Source organism: Lampetra planeri, chromosome 63 (genome assembly GCF_965212315.1).
Source record: "Lampetra planeri chromosome 63, kcLamPlan1.2.h2, whole genome shotgun sequence".
Classification (NCBI taxonomy): Eukaryota; Metazoa; Chordata; class Hyperoartia; order Petromyzontiformes; family Petromyzontidae; genus Lampetra; species Lampetra planeri.
The window spans coordinates 2,168,848-2,189,899 of record NC_136169.1 but is presented as its reverse complement, the minus strand read 5'-3'; the positions used below and the strand labels follow the sequence as shown (position 1 = coordinate 2,189,899).

At 55.4% G+C, this 21,052-nt stretch overlaps 1 protein-coding gene across 1 annotated transcript; it reads left to right on the top strand.

The window, feature by feature from the left end:
• Positions 1-576: 576 nt before the first annotated feature.
• LOC144736823 (uncharacterized) lies at positions 577-20,609 on the top strand. Its single transcript, XM_078619466.1, has 9 exons — positions 577-1,852; positions 5,109-6,540; positions 8,365-8,466; positions 14,989-15,056; positions 16,318-16,380; positions 16,864-16,994; positions 18,802-18,853; positions 19,448-19,516; positions 20,378-20,609. The coding sequence occupies exons 2-9, from the start codon at positions 5,124-5,126 to the stop codon at positions 20,561-20,563; spliced, it is 2,088 nt and encodes a 695-aa protein (XP_078475592.1). The 5' UTR covers positions 577-1,852; positions 5,109-5,123; the 3' UTR covers positions 20,564-20,609.
• The last annotated feature ends 443 nt before the right edge of the window (positions 20,610-21,052 follow it).

Here is a 21,052-nt window from a genome sequence, read left to right as displayed (position 1 = left end):
GTGAGAGTGTGTGGAGAGTGTGAGAGTGTGTGAGACACAGGGAGAGTGAGTGAGAGTGTGTGAGGGTTTGTGAGACACAGGGAGAGGAAGGGAGAGTGTGGGAGAGAGATACAGGGAGAGTGAGTGAGAGTGTGTGAGAGAAAGCGAGCTCCATGGAGACTTTTCGACTTTTAAACAACTTTTATTGCCGCCAGCAGCAACAGCACTGGAGGCGATTCCGATATGAAACACACAAAGTCCCCAGCAACACAAATGAAAATAATCGCTATAAATCCACGTGGTGTGGCGCTAAATGCGCCGCGCACAACATAAAATAAAAGCCACGTGGTGATGGTGGTTGTGGTGGTGGTGGTTGTGGTGGTAGTGGTTGTGGTGGTGGTTGTGGTGGTGGTGGTTGTGGTGGTGGTGGTTGTGGTGGTGGTGGTGGTTGTGGTGGTGGTTGTGGTGGTGGTGGTGGTTGTGGTGGTGGTGGTGGTGGTTGTGGTGGTGGTGGTGGTTGTGGTGGTGGTTGTGGTGGTGGTGGTGGTGGTTGTGGTGGTGGTGGTTGTGGTGGTGGTTGTGGTGGTGGTAGTGGTGGTGGTTGTGGTTGTGGTGGTTGTGGTGGTGGCGGTGGTTGTGGTGGTTGTGGTCATCGCGCGCGCCACGGTGACGAGCGAGCGTTTCAGAAGGTGAACACCACGAGGGTGCCGTCCACGCTGGTACAGAGAGTGAGGGCTTTGCCGCCCCCCCAGGAGGAAGACGCGCTGCACATCACCGGCACGTGTGTGGTACGTGGCGTGCTCCAGCCGGAGCCGCGCCTTGAGCAGGCCCCTTGACCACTGGAAGCACAGAGAGTGTACGGGAGAGAGTGAGAGACTCAGAGTGGGTCAGAGAGTGTAGGGGAGAGAGTGGGAGAGAGTGCGGGAGAGTGTGAGAGTGGGAGAGAGAGTGTAGGGGGGAGAGTGTGGGGGAGAGAGTGAGAGACTCAGAGTGGGAGATAGAGTGTAGGGGAGAGTGGGAGAGAGTGAGAGTGGGAGAGAGTGTGGAAGAGTGTGAGAGTGTGAGAGAGAGTGTAGGGGAGAGAGTGTGGGGGAGAGTGGGAGAGCGAGTGAGAGAGACTCAGAGTGGGAGAGAGAGTGTGGGGGAGAGTGGGAGAGCGAGTGAGACTCAGAGTGAGAGAGAGAGTGTGGGGGAGAGTGGGAGAGCGAGTGAGAGAGACTCAGAGTGAGAGAGAGAGTGTGTAGGGGAGAGTGGGAGAGCGAGTGAGAGAGACTCAGAGTGAGAGAGAGTGTGTAGGGGAGAGTGGGAGAGCGAGTGAGAGAGATTCCGAGTGTGCGAGAGAGTGAGCTAGAGAGAGAGTGGGCGTGAGAGTGAGAGGGTCTGGGCGTGAGAGAGTGTGAGAGAGTGTGGGAGAGAGAGTGAGAGTGCGTAGACCGAGTGGGAGGGAGGATAGAATGTAAGAGCGTGCGTGTGTGTGTGAACTAGAAGGGTAAGAGAGTGCGAGAGGGAGGGGGGAGGGAGGTAGTGTTGTAGTAAGACCGAGGCAGAAGCGAGCGCGATGGAGAGAGAGGAGATGGAGAGAGTTGGAGAGGGTGGGGGAACCCATAGCCGCGCTGTGATCGTCTAACTCAGAAGCGCCACAAACTCGCAACTCGGAGTACAACAACGGCGGCGACATAACTGGGAGGAAAACCTCACCGCGCGAGGAGGTAGAGGAGGAGGAAGAGGAGGAGGAGGTGGTGGAGGAGGAGGGGACGTTGCATCTGGCCAGAGGATGTAACGAACTGTCGCGGAGGACACTGTCAGGCAGCCGTGGTTGGTGAACCACGGAGGGAAGGGCGCAAGGAAGGGAGCCAAGGGAGGACGACTCGAGGTAGATTCATCATCCACCCAGCAATCATCCCATAACACATCCATCCATCCACTCGCCCATCTATCTGACCATCCATTCACGCAAACTCTCAATCCATCGATTCACTGACCCATCTTTCTATTTGACCATCCATTCACGCAAACTCTCAATCCATCCATCCACTGACCCATCTTTCTATCTGTCCACCCATTCACGCAACTGTCCATCCATCCAATCACCCATCTATCTATCCACCCATTCACACAACCATCCATCCATCCACCGAATATAAATACACATCACTTTGCGCTACCGTTCATCATTCCATCCGTCCATTCCTTGATCCACCCACACGTGCAACAAACCCGTGCTCCTGGATGCTTCCTTCATGTCTCCATCCACCCATAACACCGTCCTTCATTCAGAGATCCATTCATCCTTCATTCCTTCCCAATCACCCCCCCCCCACCCCGATCTCCACATCGTCACACTATTGCTTAGAACGCGTGTCGCGGTCCAGTCCACGTTGGGCCGGTCTAACGCAGTGGTTCTTCTTCTACTTAACCTGGGGGTGCACGCTGAACCCCCTGGGGATGTGCTGAGCCCTTTCTGGGGGGGCAGCGAGACATGGGCAGAGTGTTTTTTAGAAGGTAAATCATCTAAATTAAGCATGGGGCACGTTAGCTACAACTGACCTTGTTTCATCAAACACTCAATGTGTTTATTCATATTGTACATTGTGTTTACTATTGAGAACGAAAGGGCTTGCAAGGCTGCAGTAAAGAGTAAGGACAACTGATCTAGACACACACACGAGAGACACACACACTATAGACACACACTATAGACACACACACTATAGACACACACACTATAGACTCACACATACAGTGTAGACTCATAGACTCACACAGAGACCCACAGACTCACACAGAGACCTATTGACTCACACAGAAACTCATAGATTCACACAGAGACCCATAGACTCACACAGAGACCCATAGCCTCACAGAGAGACCCATAGACTCACACAGAGACCCATAGCCTCACAGAGAGGCCCATAGACTCACACAGAGACCCATAGCCTCACAGAGAGGCCCATAGACTCACACAGAGACCCATAGCCTCACAGAGAGGCCCATAGACTCACACAGAGACCCATAGACTCACAGAGAGGCCCATAGACTCATACAGAGACCCATAGACTCACAGAGAGGCCCATAGACTCACACAGAGACCCATAGACTCACAGAGAGGCCCATAGACTCACACAGAGACCCATAGACTCACAGAGAGGCCCATAGACTCACACAGAGACCCATAGACTCACAGAGAGGCCCATAGACTCACACAGAGACCCATAGACTCACAGAGAGGCCCATAGACTCACACAGAGACCCATAGACTCACAGAGAGGCCCATAGACTCACAGAGAGGCCCATAGACTCACAGAGAGCTATTTCCTCCGAAGTACTTTGTGTCTTTAATTTGTTGTCCTTCCCCCGCACCTCCGATTAGCACAGTTGGCTACGTACGGTGCGAAAGAAGTTCAACGGGCACACAAAGGCAATGATCCCCCTCGTATAGCCTGTAGCAGACTGTTGAGGCAAGTGCTGTTAGCGAGTAGCAGCACCTATGAACACACAAAGACAAAGATTCACCGTGTAGCCTGTAGCAGACTATTGGGGCAAGTGCTGTTAGCGAGTAGCAGCAGCTATGAAGGCTACCGGCACTGTGGCACACGAGGGGGTGGGTGGCCAGCACCACGCCCGGCCGCCTTGGGACGAGATCGTAGAGACGAACTCGAGCGAAAGGGAGGGCGATGGGGGAGACTCCCAGAGTGGAAGCAGAAAGGGTTGTGACCTGCAGTGTGGTGGTGGTGGTGGTGGTTGAACACAGTGTGGTGGTGGTGGTTGAACACGGTGTGGTGGTTATGGTGGTTGAACACGGTGTGGTGGTGGTGGTGCGACAGGGATGTCCTCTGGCTCCCACATTATTTAACATCTGTTTTGACCACGTAGTTCGTGAGGCCTTCAATAGCTGTACCGGAGGAATTTCCATTTGGTACAGATACAATGGGAGGCTGATCGATGCCCGGGTGCGGTCAAGGGATGGCTCCCAATTGCTCAACCACGTTATGTAGGCCGACGACCTGGTAATTGCGGCTCACTCAGAGGAGGAGTTGGAGGAGCTGCTGCTGAACCTGGAGCTTGCCACTAAGAGGTGGGGTCTTGCCATCAGCCCCAACAAAACTAAGCACCTGCCTGGGTATTTTGTACCATCGGACACTCCACCTTCACAACTGGTGATAGGGCAGTTGTGGAGAGAGTGGAGAGTTTTCCATACCTTGGCAGTGTGTTCATGACCGGCTCCAGTTTAACAGCAGAGATCTCACTCCGAATCAGTCGAGCGACATCTTTTCATCGGTTGCGTAAGGCTGTGTGGAAGCTACCTGGTCTATCACTCCGCACGAAGCTTCAGGTCTTCTCGGCCATGGTCATTCCCTCCCTTCTCTACGCTTGCGAAACGTGGACCCCCTTAATGGAACATCTTCGCCGATTAAAAACATTTAGGCTGGCCTGCTTACGATCCATCCTGGGTTTAACCAGGCTGGATTGTGTGAGGAGCTCACAAATCCTTGAAAGACGTGGACAAAGTCCCATCGGTGATCTCCTCCGGCAGGCAAGGCTGCGCTGGCTGGGTCATATAGCCCGCATGCCCAGCCACCGCATGCCTAAACAGCTTTTGTTCGGCCGGATCGAGGGGGCTAAACGGGCGCACCACGGGCTAGAGAAGAGATGGAGTGATGTGGTACAGGAGGACGTGGAGCTGAGTGGACTTGCCGATGACTGGTACCAGCGGTGTCAAGATCGGCCTCTGTGGAGGAGGCTCGTGAAGGACACTATTGGGCAGTTGGAGGCAGTCGCCCTCGAACAACAATGGAGGGCGGAGGAGCGACGCTTACAACAACGAGCGGAGCGCCGGGTGGCTAAGGCACAGCAAGTTGGGACAGTAGGGGGCACAGGTTATGCATCAGCCAGTCATCTCGGTCATCTCAGTCAGTCGACCCGTGGCACCTGGGTCTGCCCCGTGACCTCCTGCAAGCGGGCATTCGACACTTCACGTGGCCTCAAGGTGCACATAGCCTGGCACAAGCGTCGTGGTGACGTCACCGCCACTTAGTGGAGAAGGCGGTTGTTGTTGTTGTTGGTGGTGGTGGTTGAACACAGTGTGGTGGTGGTTGAACACAGTGTAGTGGTGGTGGTGGTGGTGACAGGAGCCCTGCTCTCCGATGGAGCGAGTGCGGAGCGAGCCGCTGGCGCCGTGCGGGGCCCCTCCGGGCGGAGCGGCCGCGGCGCCACCTCGGGGCGAGCGGCCCAGGAGCCGGCGCCACTCGGCCCACGTCGCCCGCTTCACCGGGGAGCCGGCGAGCCTCTGCGCCTACGCCGTGCTGGGCACCACTCGACCCCCCAGCCTCTACGGTAGCGAGCCGGCTCCCGGACTGGTCCAGCAGCAGCACCAGCATCAGCAGCAGCAGCAGCACCCACAGCACCAGCAGCAGCAGCACCAACAACACCAGCAGCAGCAGCATCCACAGCACCAGCAGCAGCACCAGCAGCACCAGCAGCGGCGCAGCTTCGGCAGCGGCAGCGGCTTGCCTTCGCCGGCTCTCGAGTGCGGCTACCTGAGCCCCGCGCCCACCGGGCACGAGTCCGAACCGGCGCCACCGCCGCCGCCGCTTCTGGGCAGCCCCCGCGGCAGCGTCACCAGCAGCGGTGGCGGCGGCGGCAGCAGCAGCAACCGCACCAGCGGCATCAGCATGGGCTACGACACGCGCTTCCCGAGCGCGCGCTCCTCGCTCGCGAGCAGCGCGTGCTCGCAACTCGCGAGCCCTCGCTCCAGCTACACCGAGCAGCAGCAGCAGCTGCAGCTCGTGCAGCAGGTGCAGCAGTTGCAGAGCCGCTACGGGGCCGGCCTGGACGCCGAGGTGACGCCGAGCCCGCGCGCGAGCGGCAGCTTCGCTCAGCCGCTGCACCAGCAGCTGCTCCTGCAGCAGAAGCACCAGCTGGTGCAGCAGCAGCAGCACCGCGGGACTCCTCCGTTGACGCAGCAACAGCAGCAGCAGCAGGTTTTTCAGCATCACCAACATCAGCAGCAGCAGCTTCAGCATCACCAGCATCAGCAGCAGGAGCCGCCACCGCCACTGCCAGCCAAGAGCTACGCACCGCGGGCATGGGAAGCAGTAGCAGGGAGAGTGGCCCTGCCTCCTCCTCAACCTCACCACCCTCAACCTCACCACCCTCAACCTCACCACCCTCAACCTCACCACCCTCAACCTCACCACCCTCAACCTCACCACCCTCAACCTCACCACCCTCAACCTCACCACCCTCAACCTCACCACCCTCAACCTCACCACCCGGCCCCTCTGGGCACCGCCGTGCCACTGCAGCCGGTCCGTTCGGCCCCCAGCGCGGCGCAGACGTCCACGCGCCTGCCGTGCCTGGCGCTCGACACGGCCGCTGAGAGATGGAGGCCGTCGAGGGCTCACGTGGAGGAGGAGGGGAGGAGGAGGAGCGATGATGTGAACGCTCGAGGAGGAGGAGGTGGTGGTGGTGGAGGTTGCAGCAGCGCGGAGATGAAGCTGGAGGCGCTGACGCTGAGGTTGGAGCAGGAGCTGGAGACGCGGTGCAAGGCGGAGTACTTTGGTGAGTGCGGGGCGGAGAGACGGGAAGGAGTCGTTCCGTTGAGGTTTCGGTCTAGCGGAGCCCTAGGAAACATGGAATGTGGGCCAACGTTGGACGAACGTTGGGCCAACCACCTGCCAACGTTGGACGAACGTTGGGCCAACCACCTGCCAACGTTGGACAGACGTTTGGCCAACGTTGGACCGACGTTGGCATGTGGTTGGCCCAACGTCTGTCCAACGTTGCCATGTTTATTGGACTAGTTTTGTCTCATCCACAGGGTGTTCAACCACCGCACTGCAGGTAACAACAACAACAACACACGCTCACCCACCCACAAGACAAAGATCTCCCGTGTAGCCTTCACACGCTGTTGGGGCAAGTGCTGTTAGTGAGGAGCACCTATGAATGCCGACACGGCACACGAGGGGGCGGGTGGCCAGCACCACGCCCGACCGCCTTTGCCCCCCCAGTGGCAATGTTTACACACCGCACCAGGTACTCATTTGAGGCTGATTCGACCTTGGGGAGACCCAGGACCGGTTCAGAGAATCGTCACCGGTGTTGGCTGCGAGCGGGAATCGAACTCGGGTCGCCGGGATCGAAGCGCAGCGTAGCGCTAACCGTTGCGCCACCGCTCCCACCCACCCACCTGCTCACCCGCTCACTCACCACACTCACCTCGCTCGATCCCTGAAGCATGTTCACCGCTCGTCGTCTAACAACTGTCGCGATCGTGCTGATTGTTGCTGGCCGCTCGACGTTTCCATGGTCCGTGCTCAGCAGCCGTGATTTATAGAAAATATATAAATGTATATATGGCAAAGCCGTAGCCATGGAGTCAACATTGGGGGGGACCAAATTTTCCAGGGGGTCTGGGGGTCCCAACCGAGAAAAAAAATCTAAATTTGAAAACTCATTTCCTGCCTAAAATATTTTAAAATTCACTAACACGTGGGATGGACTGTTGATTTATGTTTTACAATAATGTCGAATAGTGTATTGTATTACATTGATCTCTTTTAACTTTTTTTACATTTCTTGATTAATTGTATGTAATGACAGAGATTAGGGATTAACAAAGTACAACCATAACCACAATCATATAAACAGAAATCTATGCATTGATTTATATGAAGACAAGTCCAGATATTGTGGCCAAGTTTTAGCAAATTGTTTTTTTTTATTTACATAGCATAGCAAAAAAAATTATAGCAATATATTGTGGGGGACATTTTGAGCATATTTGAATATTGGGGGGGATGTGTCCCCCCCAATATATATTATAATTACGGCCTTGATATATAGAGAGGCGCATGCTGGGAATCATACTGAGAGGCAGAAATGTACGGTACGTATGCGCTCCGATGTAGCTTCCAGTTGAGTGGCCGTTATCTACTTCAAAGAGGCAAAGATCCCCCGTATAGCCTCAACAGACTGTTGGGGGCAAGCGCTGTTCGTGAGCAGCACCGACGCACGCACGCACGCATGTTGGACTTCTTTCGCACCGCCACGTAGCCAAAACGTGGCACGCGAGTGGGATGGTTGGCCGGCACCACACACGCCCGCTCGCCCGCCCGACCGCCTTTGTCTCTCACCTTACAACAACAACAACAACCGCCATTCGCCGCGAAGTGGCGGTGACGTAACCACGGCGCTTGTGCCAGGCTACGTGCACGTTGAGGCCACGTGAAGTGTCGAACACCCGCCGCCGGCAGCAGGAGGTCACGGGGGTCAGACCCAGGTGGTGCCACGGGTCGACTGACTGAGATGACTGCCCGATGCACCACCTGTGCCCTCACCTTACAAGCCTCCCCCCCCTCACACCCCCCCTCCCCCCACCAGGCATGTGCGTCAAGTGTAACGCGGGGGTGTACGGTGCGGGTCAAGCGTGCCAGGCCATGGACGGACTCTATCACACCTCCTGCTTCACCTGCTTCTCGTGCGGTGAGTTGCGGGCGGGCGAGCGGGCGGGAGAGCGAGCGCGGGGGGTGTAGGCGGAGTTGGACTCCTAAATTTGGGGGGCATGGGGGTCGCTTTGTCTCACATTAGAAATCGCTGGTGCGTGTAATTAACGCATTTATTGTTTTATCTTAATTGTAAACTACTGAAACTAAACGAATTAAGGTGTCCAGTATGGCTGCCCCCCTCGTGCCCCCCCCCACCGCCCATGGGGCAATCACGGGGACACCACTCGGGGGGTCCAATGGGCACGTGGGGGAGGGGGGTCTCTACAGGACAGCAGCGGAGAAGGCTGCATGGCTCCAAGCGGTGGTCACCGGCGATCTTCTCAGCCTCCTGGCCGAGTGGACCGGGAGTTCCACCGTGGTGCGGTGACTCGAGGGGCGGTGTTTTCTCAGCCGCGACTCGGCTCTGCCTCGGTCCTCTTAACGGCTCGGGCTCAGCGCAGCCTTGAGCAGCTCGGCAGCCTCCGAAGACGCGAGAGCGAGCGGGCGTAGGGCCGGGTTGAGGTTCTTGTAGGCGCTAGGTACTTCTGTTTCGTAGGCCTTCAGCGATAACCTTCGACGGTCGGTGCCGCTGCTGCTGCCCCGTGTCGCTACTTGCGCCGCTTGTCGGCCGCTTGTTTCGAATTGTGAAGGGGAGCGTTCTCTTTTCGAAGCTGATTTAGCAAACAAAAGCTGTCTCCGATCAACCATAGGCCAACGACGCCTAGTCTTCCCTTGCACTAACCCCCTATTGAGAATAAGATCGTGCAAAAAACACCATGTGGAGATGTTACTGCTAATTTTGCAATGAAAAAGTCTCTAAAAGTTCATCTCCGGTGTTAGTTTATCTCGCTTGACATTGACATGATTCTGCCCCTTTGTATATGCACCGTGCACCATCCTTGCTATATAAATATATTTATTCAAGAAGATAGCTTGGTTACATTTTTTTTCATCGTACAAACAAAAAAGACGTGGTCAACATTTGTTTTCGTAGGCCCTTTAGTTTTCGTAGGCCCCTTGGGCACAGTGACTACTGTGCCCTATTGGATATTACGGCCTTGAGCAGAGCCGGATGATCCTCGTAGCAAAAGTAGATACAAACGCTACGGGCGCCGCACTTGCAAGGGCCCCGCGCTAAATGCTTTCAAGCTATTGTTTCCGGTTCAGTGATTCTACACTTGCTCTATTACTATAGTACTATACCGCCTTCGACTTTTACGAACGACTGGGTGTTTAAGGTTAGCAATTAGTCGTATTATCTGGCTGTATAGCAAATGCAAAAATACAATTACTTTACTGTGCAAGTCAAAAATTTGTGTTTTAATACGAAGTTGGACTTATCACCTGGAAATGTATAGCAGCAGGCAAATACTCTAAACGCGTGATGTTGATTTTAAATATGGGTGGAAAAATCCACACGACCACGGGGAGAGAAAGATGCAAACTCCGCATATACAGCAGCAGGCGTCATGGTCTGGATCGAACCCACGACCTCCTGTATACCAGGCGAGGGAGTTAACATCTCCTAGCCACCAGGAAAGTCAAAGGAACCAGGCTGGGTTGGCTCAGCGGTAACGAGCGAGCGGCTCTCGATGCGAAAGTTGCGAGTTCAACTCCTGGCTGGGGGAGTTGACTCAGCCCATCATCCATCCTGGGCCGGTAAAATTAGTACCACTTTGTGAGGGATTGATCTGTGGTTGAACTACATCAAGATTGAACTGCATTCAAATTGGACTACATTAAGATTGAACCACATTAAGATTGAACTTCATACAAAATGGACTACATTAAGATTTAATTACATTCAAATTGGACTACATTAAGATTGGACTACATTAAGATTGAACTACATTCAAATTGGACTACATTAAGATTGAACTAGATTAAGATTGAATTACATTCAAATTGGACTACATTAACATTGAACTACATTAAGATTGAATTACATTCAAATTGGACAACATTAAGATTGAACTACATTAAGATTTAATTACATTCAAATTGTGCTAAATTAAGATTGAACTACATTAAGATTGAAGTACATTCAAATTGGACTACATTAACATTGAACTACATGAAGATTGAACTACAGTACATTAAGATTGAACTACATTAAAATTGAACTACACTCAAATTTAACGACATTAAGACTGAACTACGTTCAAATTGAACGACATTACATTTTACCAGCATTCAAATGGTCTGAATGGTCGTTTGAAATCGTAAAAAAAAAGCCCAGGAGCCACCGGGGGGGGGGGGAGGCCTTGACCGGTAGGAAACCACCCCGAAACTTCCACTGCGTGGCATGCTGCTGCTGCTGCTCCCTCTGCGGGAACACGTGGATAGAGAGGAGCAGAGGTGGGACAAAGTCATTGTTATGCAAGTCCAAGTCGAGTCGCAAGTCATCAAATTCATGACTCGAGTCTGACTCGAGTCCAAGTCACATGACTCGAGTCCACATCTCATAGGTGGGACAAAGTCATTGTTATGCAAGTCCAAGTCGAGTCGCAAGTCATCAAATTCATGACTCGAGTCTGACTCGAGTCCAAGTCACATGACTCGAGTCCACACCTCTGGAGAGGAGGGTGGGTGGGTCTCTGTGGGGAGCAGGCGTAGGGGGTGTGGCGCCACCTCCTGTTGAGTAGCCGCACTGCGACAAGTGAGGCTTCGTAGAGGCTGCACGTCGTGCGCGGAGACTCAACAAACTTTGTGGGGAAAAGTTGCTATAAACGAGCAGCAACTCCAAGACTTTTGACTTTTAAACAACTTTTATTGCCGCCAGCAGCAATTGCACTGGAGGCGATTTCGATATGAAATACACAAAGTCACCGGCAACACAAATGCGCCGCGCACAATAAAAAAAAAGCCACGTGGTTGTGATGTCATCGCGCACGCCACGGTGACGAGCGAGCGCTTCAGAAGGTGAACACCACGTGGAGGGTGCCGTCCACGCTGGTACAGAGAGGGGCTTGTCCGGCTCCCCAGCGTTCGAAGAAGACGCGCTGCACATCACCGACGTGTGTGTGGTACATGGCGTGCTCCAGCCGGAGCCGCGCCTTGAGCAGGCCTCTGAACACTGGAAGCACAGAGCAGCCGGCAGTAACTCCAAGAAGGCCGCCGACACGGCACACGAAGGGGGTTGATGGCCAACACCACGCCCGGCCGCCTTTGTCTCCCCAGTGCTCGATGTTTACAACACGGCAGCAGTTACACATTTGAGGCTGAGTCGACCTAGGGGTGGCCCAGGCACCAGCCGTGAGCGGGAATCGAACTCTGTGGGTCGGGTTCGTGGCGCAGCGCGATAACCGCTACACTACCGCTTCCCGTAAACACACGTACACACACACGTACACACACACGAACACACACACGTACACACACACGTACACACACACGAACACACACACGTACACACACACGTACACACACACGTACACACACACGTACACACACACGTACACACACACGTACACACACACGTACACACACACGTACACACACACGTACACACACACGTACACACATACGTACACACACACGTACACACATACGTACACACACACGTACACACACACGTACACACATACGTACACACACACGTACACACATACGTACACACATACGTACACACACACGTACACACACACGTACACATACACGTACACACACACGTACACACACACGTACACACACACGTACACACACACGTACACACACACGTACACACACACGTACACACACACGTACACACACACGTACACACACACACGTACACACACGTACACACACACACGTACACACATACACACACGTACACACATACACACGTACACACACACGTACACACACACGTACACACACATGTACACACACACGTACACACACACGTACACACACACGTACACACACACGTATACACACACGTACACACACACGTACACACACACGTACACACACACGTACACACATACGTATACACAGATACACACACACGTACACACATACGTACACACAGATACACACACACGTACACACACACGTACACACACACGTACACACATACGTACACACACACGTACACACACACGTACACACACACGTACACACACACACGTACACACACACGTACACACACACGTACACACACACGTACACACAGATACACACACACGTACACACACACGTACACACACACGTACACACACAGATACACACATACGTACACACACACGTACACACATACGTACACACACACGTACACACACAGATACACACATACGTACACACACACATACACACACACGTACACACACACGTACACACAGATACACACACACGTACACACATACGTACACATACGTACACACATACGTACACACAGATACACACACACGTACACACACACGTACACACACACGTACACACATACGTACACACACACGTACACACACAGATACACACATACGTACACACACACATACACACACACGTACACACACACGTACACACACACGTACACACACACGTACACACACACGTACACACAGACGTACACACACACGTACACACATACGTATACACAGATACACACACACGTACACACACACGTACACACACACGTACACACACACGTACACACACACGTATACACACACGTACACACATACGTATACACAGATACACACATACGTACACACATACGTACACACAGATACACACACACGTACACACATACGTACACACAGATACACACACACGTACACACATACGTATACACAGATACACACACACGTACACACATACGTATACACATATACACACATACGTACACACATACGTATACACAGGTACAACAACAACCGCCATTCGCCACTAAGTGGCGGTGACGTCACCACGACGCTTGTGCCAGGCTAGGTGCACCTTGAGGCCACGTCAAGTGTCGAACGCCCGCTGGCAGGTCACGGGGCAGACCCAGGTGCCACGGGTCGACTGACTGAGATGACCGAGATGACTGGCTGATGCACCACCTATGCCCCCTACTGTGCCAACTTGCTGTGCTTTAGCCACCTGGTGCTCCGCTCGTACATACACACACACACGTTCACACACACGTACACACACGCGTACACACGTACAAACACACGTACACACACACACGTACAAACACACGCACACACACGCGTACACGCGTACACACACACGTACACAGACGTACACACACACGTACAAACACACGTACACACGCACACACACACACGTACACACGTACACACACGCAGACGCGTACCCGAGGCAGCAAACATCTCCGCGGTGCAAGGCGCTGTCCATCGAGGATGGCATCATCGATGATTTCGTGCGCAATCCACGCGTCGTATCGCGCGCGTGCGCGTATACGATGGCAGTGCCGGATTAAGCGAGTGCGGGGCCTTTAGCATGATGTTATAAAGGGGACCTTGATCCAAAAAAAACCACACACATAAATATTAAAACGCACATTTTTTTTACTCGCACAGTAAAGTAATTGTATTTTTGCATTTGCTATACAGCCAGATAATACGACAAATCGCTAACCTTAAACACCCAGTCGTTCGTAAAAGTCGAAGGCGGTATAGTAATAGAGCAAGTGCAGATTCACCGAAACGAAATTGGTAGCTTGAAAGCATTTAGCGCGAGGCCCTTGAAAGTGCGGGGCCCGTCGGATTTGTAGCCAATTTTGCTACTAGGATCGTCCGGCAATGAACGATGGATATAGATTATACCAGTGGAGAGTTGTTGAGTTTGTTATCCTTTCCCCACTGCACCTCCGATAAGCACGGTTGGCTCCGTACGGTGCGAAAGAGGTTCAACATACATAGACACACACAGATATCTATAGACTCACACAGATATCCATAGACTCACACAGACACCCATAAACTCACACAGAGACCCATAGACTCTCACAGACATCTATAGACTCACACAGACACCCATATACTCACACAAAGACCCCCAGACTCACACAGAACCCCATAGACTCACACAGAGACCCATAGACTCACACGGAGACCCATAGACTCGCACAGAGACACGTAGACTCACACAAAGACCCACAGACTCACACAGAGGCCCATAGACTCACACAGAGATCCATAGACTCACACAGAGACCCACAGACTCACACAAAGACCCACAGACTCACACAGAGACCAATATACTCACACAGAGGCCCATAGACTCACACAAAGACCCACAGACTCACACAGAGACCCATAGACTCACACAGAGACACAGTCTCACACAGAGACCCATAGACTCACACAGAGACACAGTCACACACATAGACCCATAGACTCACACAGAGACCCATAGACTCACACAGAGACCCATTTCTTTAGAACTTATTTTGTGATTAGTTTGTCCTTCCCCCGCGCCTCCAATTAGCACGGTTGGCGACGTATGGTGCAAACGAAGTTCAACATGCTTGCAAGGCGTATACACAGTTCATAAACACGGTTGCGTGTGCGTGTGAATCCCACAGGACGTGCCCTGCGAGGGAAGGCGTTTTACAGCGTGCACGGCCGGGCGTACTGCGAGGAAGACTACCTGGTAAGGGCAGCCACCGCCTGTGTCCCAGTAAACGTGCCAATGTTGGGCCGACGTTGGCACATGGTTAAAACTAATGGGCGAACGTTGGGCCAACGTTGGTCATAACGTCCCATGTTTACCGGATCCTCCCCATCCCCCTGGCTTCCCCAAGCACCTGCAGGGTCGAGTAGATATTTGGGCGAGATGTTAACTACCTCGCCTGCTGTAAAGGAGGTCGTGGGTTCGATGCCGACCCTGATGCCTGCTGCTGTATGTTTGGAGTTTGCGTGTCTCTCTCCCTCTTCATCATCACGGTGGCTAGGAGATGTTAACTACCTCGCCTGGTGTGCAGGAGGTCGTGGGTTCGATCTCGACCCTGACGCCTGCAGTGTATTTGGAGTTTGCGTGTCTCTCATCATCATCGCGGTGGCTAGGAGATGTTAACTACCTCGCCTGCTGTAAAGGAGGTCGTGGGTTCGATCCCGACCCTGACACTTGCTATATATCCTGACGCCTGTTGTATATATTTTGAGTTTGTGTGTCTCTCTCATCATATCACGGTGGCGAGATGTTTACAGAAGCGACCTGGATATCACAAATGAAAGCCCAACGAAGTGGCTTATCCTCCGGTTTTTCCCTCCACATTTTAGAATCTACTTCGCCTGGTGTGCAGGAGGGCGTGCGTTCGATTCCGACCCTTGACACCTATTGTATATTTGGAGTTTGTGTGTCTGTCTCGTTCATTATCATCATGATGGTGGCGAAATGTTAGCTGCCTCGCCTGGTATGCAGGAAGTCGTGGGTTCGATCCCGACCCTGACGCCTGCTGTACATTTGGAGTACACTACTGGTGTTTACACACCAGTAGTGTACACACCGGTGTGTACACTACTGGTGTGTACACTACTGGTGTGTACCACTAGACACACTGACGCACACCAGTGTGTACACTACTGGTGTGTACACTACTGGTGTGTACCACTAGACACACTGACGCACACTGGTGTGTACACTACTGGTGTGTACCACTAGACACACTGACGCACACTGGTGTGTACACTACTGGTGTGCACCACTAGACACACTGACGCACACTGGTGTGTACACTACTGGTGTGCACCACTAGACACACTGACGCACGCCGGCGGCCACTAGCCCCAGCGTGTCGTTGCCGTGTCTCCGCGTCGTCGCGGCGTCCCTACGTCATGGTTTGACTCCGCCCCCCTCGCCCTGCCCCGCCCCTCTGACCGAGCGCCTGCCGCGTGCCTCCCACTCCACGCAGTACTCGGGCTTCCAGCAGTCGGCGGAGAAGTGCTTCGTGTGCGGACACCTCGTCATGGAGATGGTGAGCATTGGGTCGGGGGGTGGGGGGCCAGGTGTGTGAGGGGGGGTGGGGAGCGGTGGCGCAGCGGTTAGCGCGCTTCGCTACGAACCAACCGGCGACCCCGAGTTCGATTCCCGCTCACGGCCAATGCCGGTGACGATTAATGATATTATCTGAACCCGTCCTGGGCCTCGCCCTAGGTCGACTCGGCCACAAATGAGTACCCCGGTGTGCGGTGTGTAGTAAACATCGCCGGCGGGGAGACAAAGGCGGCCGGGCGTGGCGCTGTCCACCCCACCCCCTCGTGCGCCGTGCCGGCCTTCATGGATCTTCGCGTTGTGTGTGCCAGTCTGTGGATCGGACTGTTCATGAGCGCTTGTGTTGCGTGTGTGTCGCTAGTGTATTGCGCGAGCGTAACTGCGGGTCATGCCGCGCGTCGTTCGGCACCCATGTCCGATGTTTTGCCCCCCCCCCCCCAATCGAATGCCCGCGTGGCCCTCGCAGATCCTGCAGGCGCTGGGCCGGGCCTACCACCCGGGCTGCTTCCGCTGCGTCGTGTGCAACGAGTGCCTGGACGGCGTTCCCTTCACCGTCGACGTCGCCAACAAGATCTACTGCGTGCGGGACTACCACCGGTACCCGGCCCGCACTACCACCGGTACCCACACTACCACCGGTACCGGCCCGCACTACCACCGGTACCCACACTACCACCGGTACCCACACTACCACCGGTACCCACACTACCACCGGTACCGGCCTGCACTACCACCGGTACCCACACTACCACTGGTACCTACACTACCGCCGGTACCGACCCACACTACCACTGGTACCCACACTACCACCGGTACCCACACTACCACCGGTACCGGCCTGCACTACCACTGGTCCCCCCACACTACCACTGGTACCTACACTACCGCCGGTACCCACACTACCACCGGTACCCACACTACCACCGGTACCGGCCTGCACTACCACCGGTCCCCCCACACTACCACTGGTACCTACACTACCGCCGGTACCCACACTACCACCGGTACCCACACTACCACCGGTACCGGCCTGCACTACCACCGGTCCCCCCACACTACCACTGGTACCTACACTACCGCCGGTACCCACACTACCACCGGTACCGACCCACACTACCATCGGTACCGACACTACCACTGGTACCCACACTACCACCGGTACCGGCCTGCACTACCACCGGTCCCCCCACACTACCACCGGTACCTACACTACCACTGGTACCCACACTACCGCCGGTACCGACCTACACTACCATCGGTACCGACACTACCACTGGTACCCACACTACCACCGGTACCCGCACTACCACCGGTACCCGCACTACCACCGGTACCCACACTACCACCAGTACCGACACTACCACTGGTACCCACACTACCACTGGTACCCACACTACCACCGGTACCCACACTACCACCGGTACCGACACTACCACTGGTACCCACACTACCACCGGTACCGACCCACACTAGCACCGGTACCCACACTAGCACCGGTACCCACACTACCCCCCGGTGCCAGCTCGCACTACCACCACCTATGTACACTAACACCACTAGTAACGTCTTCCATTACACCACTGGAACCAGCATGCCCTATCGAAGACAAAGATCCCCCGTATAGCCTTGCACAGAATATAGGGGCACAGTGCTGTTAGGGAGGGCCTATGAAGTCTGCCACGGCACACGAGGGGGTGGGTGGCCAGCACCGCATCCGGCCACCTTTGTCTCCCCGGTGGTGAAATTTACACACCGTACTGGGTACTCCTTTTAGGCTGAGTCAACCTAGGGGAGGCCCATGACCGGTTAAAATAATCGTCACCGGTGTTGGCCGTGAGCGGGAATCGAACTCGGGTCACCAGATTTATAGCGCAGCGTGCTAACCACTACACCTACGCTCTCCAAAGCATGCACTACCAAAAACAAAGACCCCCCCCGCCCCCCCCGAATAGCCTTAACAAACTTTTGGGGAAAGTGCTGTTAGGGATCACCAATGAAGGCCGGCACGACACACGAGGGTGTGGGTAGATGGCCGGCACCACGGCCGCATGCGCTACCCCAAACACCGGCCAGGGAGCGCGCTGGAGAGGCCATCCCACCGTGGAGATGGAGCGATGAAACCAGCCGGTGGGCTGAGTCCTCGACGCGGATTGTTGCATTGCCGAGACTGTGAGACGCTGCCCGGCTCGACGTGGCCCGGCGAGGCCCGGCGAGGCCCAGCGAGGCCCAGCGAGGCCTGCGTCCAGCAGTGGATAGATCACGGCCGAGCGTGACGATGACGACGAACAACATCTGCTGCTGCTGTTGCTGCTGCTGTTGCTGCTGCTGCTGTTGCTGCTGCTGTTGCTGCTGCTGCTGTTGCTGCTGCTGCTGCTGCCGCTTCCTGCCCCTGTTGTCCCAACAGGGCCTTCGCCCCTAAGTGTGCGGCCTGCGGCGGGCCCATCCTCCCCGCTCAGGTGAGATCCACCGCACTCATCGCTCGCCGCTCACGGCTTGGCACTCACCGCTCGCTGCTCGCCGCTCACCGCACCACGCTCACCGCTCATGGCTTGGCACTCACCGCTCACTGCTCACCACTCACCGCACCGCACTCACCGCTCATGGCTTGGCACTCACCGCTCACCACTCACCACTCACCGCACCACGCTCACCGCTCATGGCTTGGCACTCACCGCTCACCACTCACCGCACCACGCTCACCGCTCATGGCTTGGCACTCACCGCTCACTGCTCACCACTCACCGCACCGCACTCACCGCTCATGGCTTGGCACTCACCGCTCACCACTCACCGCACCACGCTCACCGCTCATGGCTTGGCACTCACCGCTCGCCGCTCACCACTCGCCGCTCACCACACCCACCGCTCACGGATTGGCACTCACCAATTACCGCTCGCCGCTCACCGCGCCCACCACACTCACATGTGCGCAGCACCAGCCACCGTAGCTGCTGCTGCTGCAGCTCGCTATCGGCACTTGCCCCGACAGACAGTCTGTTGAGGCTACACGGCAAGGCACAGGGGGTGAATCTTTGTCTTTGCGCGTCCAGGGCACGGAGGAGACGATCCGGGTGGTGTCCATGGACAGAGACTACCACGTGGAGTGCTACCACTGCGAGGTGAGAGAGCTCCTCACCTCGAGTTAGATTTATTAATTTATTATTAACAATGAGCAGAGCGTCCGGGTGGCTAAAAGCACAAGTGTCTCCCGTTGTGTTTCTGTCTCCTCGCTCGCCCTTTCACTCTTTTCTTCATCTCAGAGTCCAAGGAAAGTCCACATCGGGTCAATCACTGTTTGAGTTCCCACACAGCGATCTTTAGCCGTCAATGCGCGATGCCCTGAGCTCGCTCTCCTGTCGGGATTTGACCTCGTGACCTGCCGATTGGGAGTTTAGCGAGTTTGAGTTAAACTATAAACTAGTTTTTATTTTACCAGGGTAAGGCCCCACTGAGCTATACAGCTCTTTTTCAGAAGCGATATGGCTATCACAAATGATAGCTCAAGGAAGTGGATTATCACGTGGAAATTTCTATCAGCCAAATACTCTGAACGCGTGATGTTGATTCTAAATGTGGATGGAAAAACGGGAAGACCCAGAGAAAAATCCACGTGACCACGGGAAATATACAACAGGTGTCAGGGTCGCGATCGAACCCACAACCTCCTGTATACCAGGCGAGGTAGTTAACATCTCCTAGCCACCGTGATGATGATTATGATGATGATAGACAGAGAGAGAGAGAAACGCAAACTCCAAATTTACAGCAGGCGTAGGGATCGAACCCACAAACTCCTGTAGACCAGGCGAGGGAGTTAACATCTCCTAGCCAGCACGGCGCCCCTCGCGGATCCCGTTGCCTGCCACCGCCTCTCCCGCATCTCCGACCCCGTGACCCCCACGTACCCCACACCCCCTAACTCAACGCCCCCCACCCCTCACCGACCTCCTAACCCCCAACCCCCTCCCCCCACCACCCAGGACTGCGGGCTGCCACTCAACGACGGCTCCACCCGGCGCTGCTACCCCCTGGCGGGACACCTCCTGTGCCACCCGTGCCACGTGCGGCGCTTGCAGCAGCAGCAGCTGGTGGTGGTGATGCCGGGCAGCGCCGACGGCACCGCACGGCTCGCGCCGAGACTGCACCTTCCCGCCACCGAGTTCTGAAGTCCCGTAGCGACCGTTCACTAAGATCCACCACCCCCCACCCCAACCTCCCCCTACCCCACCACCCCCTACCCCACCACCCCCCACCCCACCACCCCCTACCCCACCACCCCCCACCCCACCACCCCCCACCCCACCACCCCCTACCCCCACCACCCCCTACCCCACCACCCCCCTACCCCACCACCCCACCACCCCCCCACCCCACCACCCCCCACCCCACCACCCCCCTACCCTACCACCCCCTACCCCACCACCCCCTACCCCCACCACCCCCTACCCCACCACCCCCTACCCCACCACCCCCCTACCCCACCACCCCACCACCCCCCACCCCACCACCCCCCACCCCACCACCCCCCTACCCACCAACCCACCACCCCCCACCCCACCAACCCACCACCCCCCCACCCCACCACCCCCCCACCCCACCACCCCCTACCCCACCACCCCCTACCCCCATCACCCCCCTACCCCACCACCCCCTAC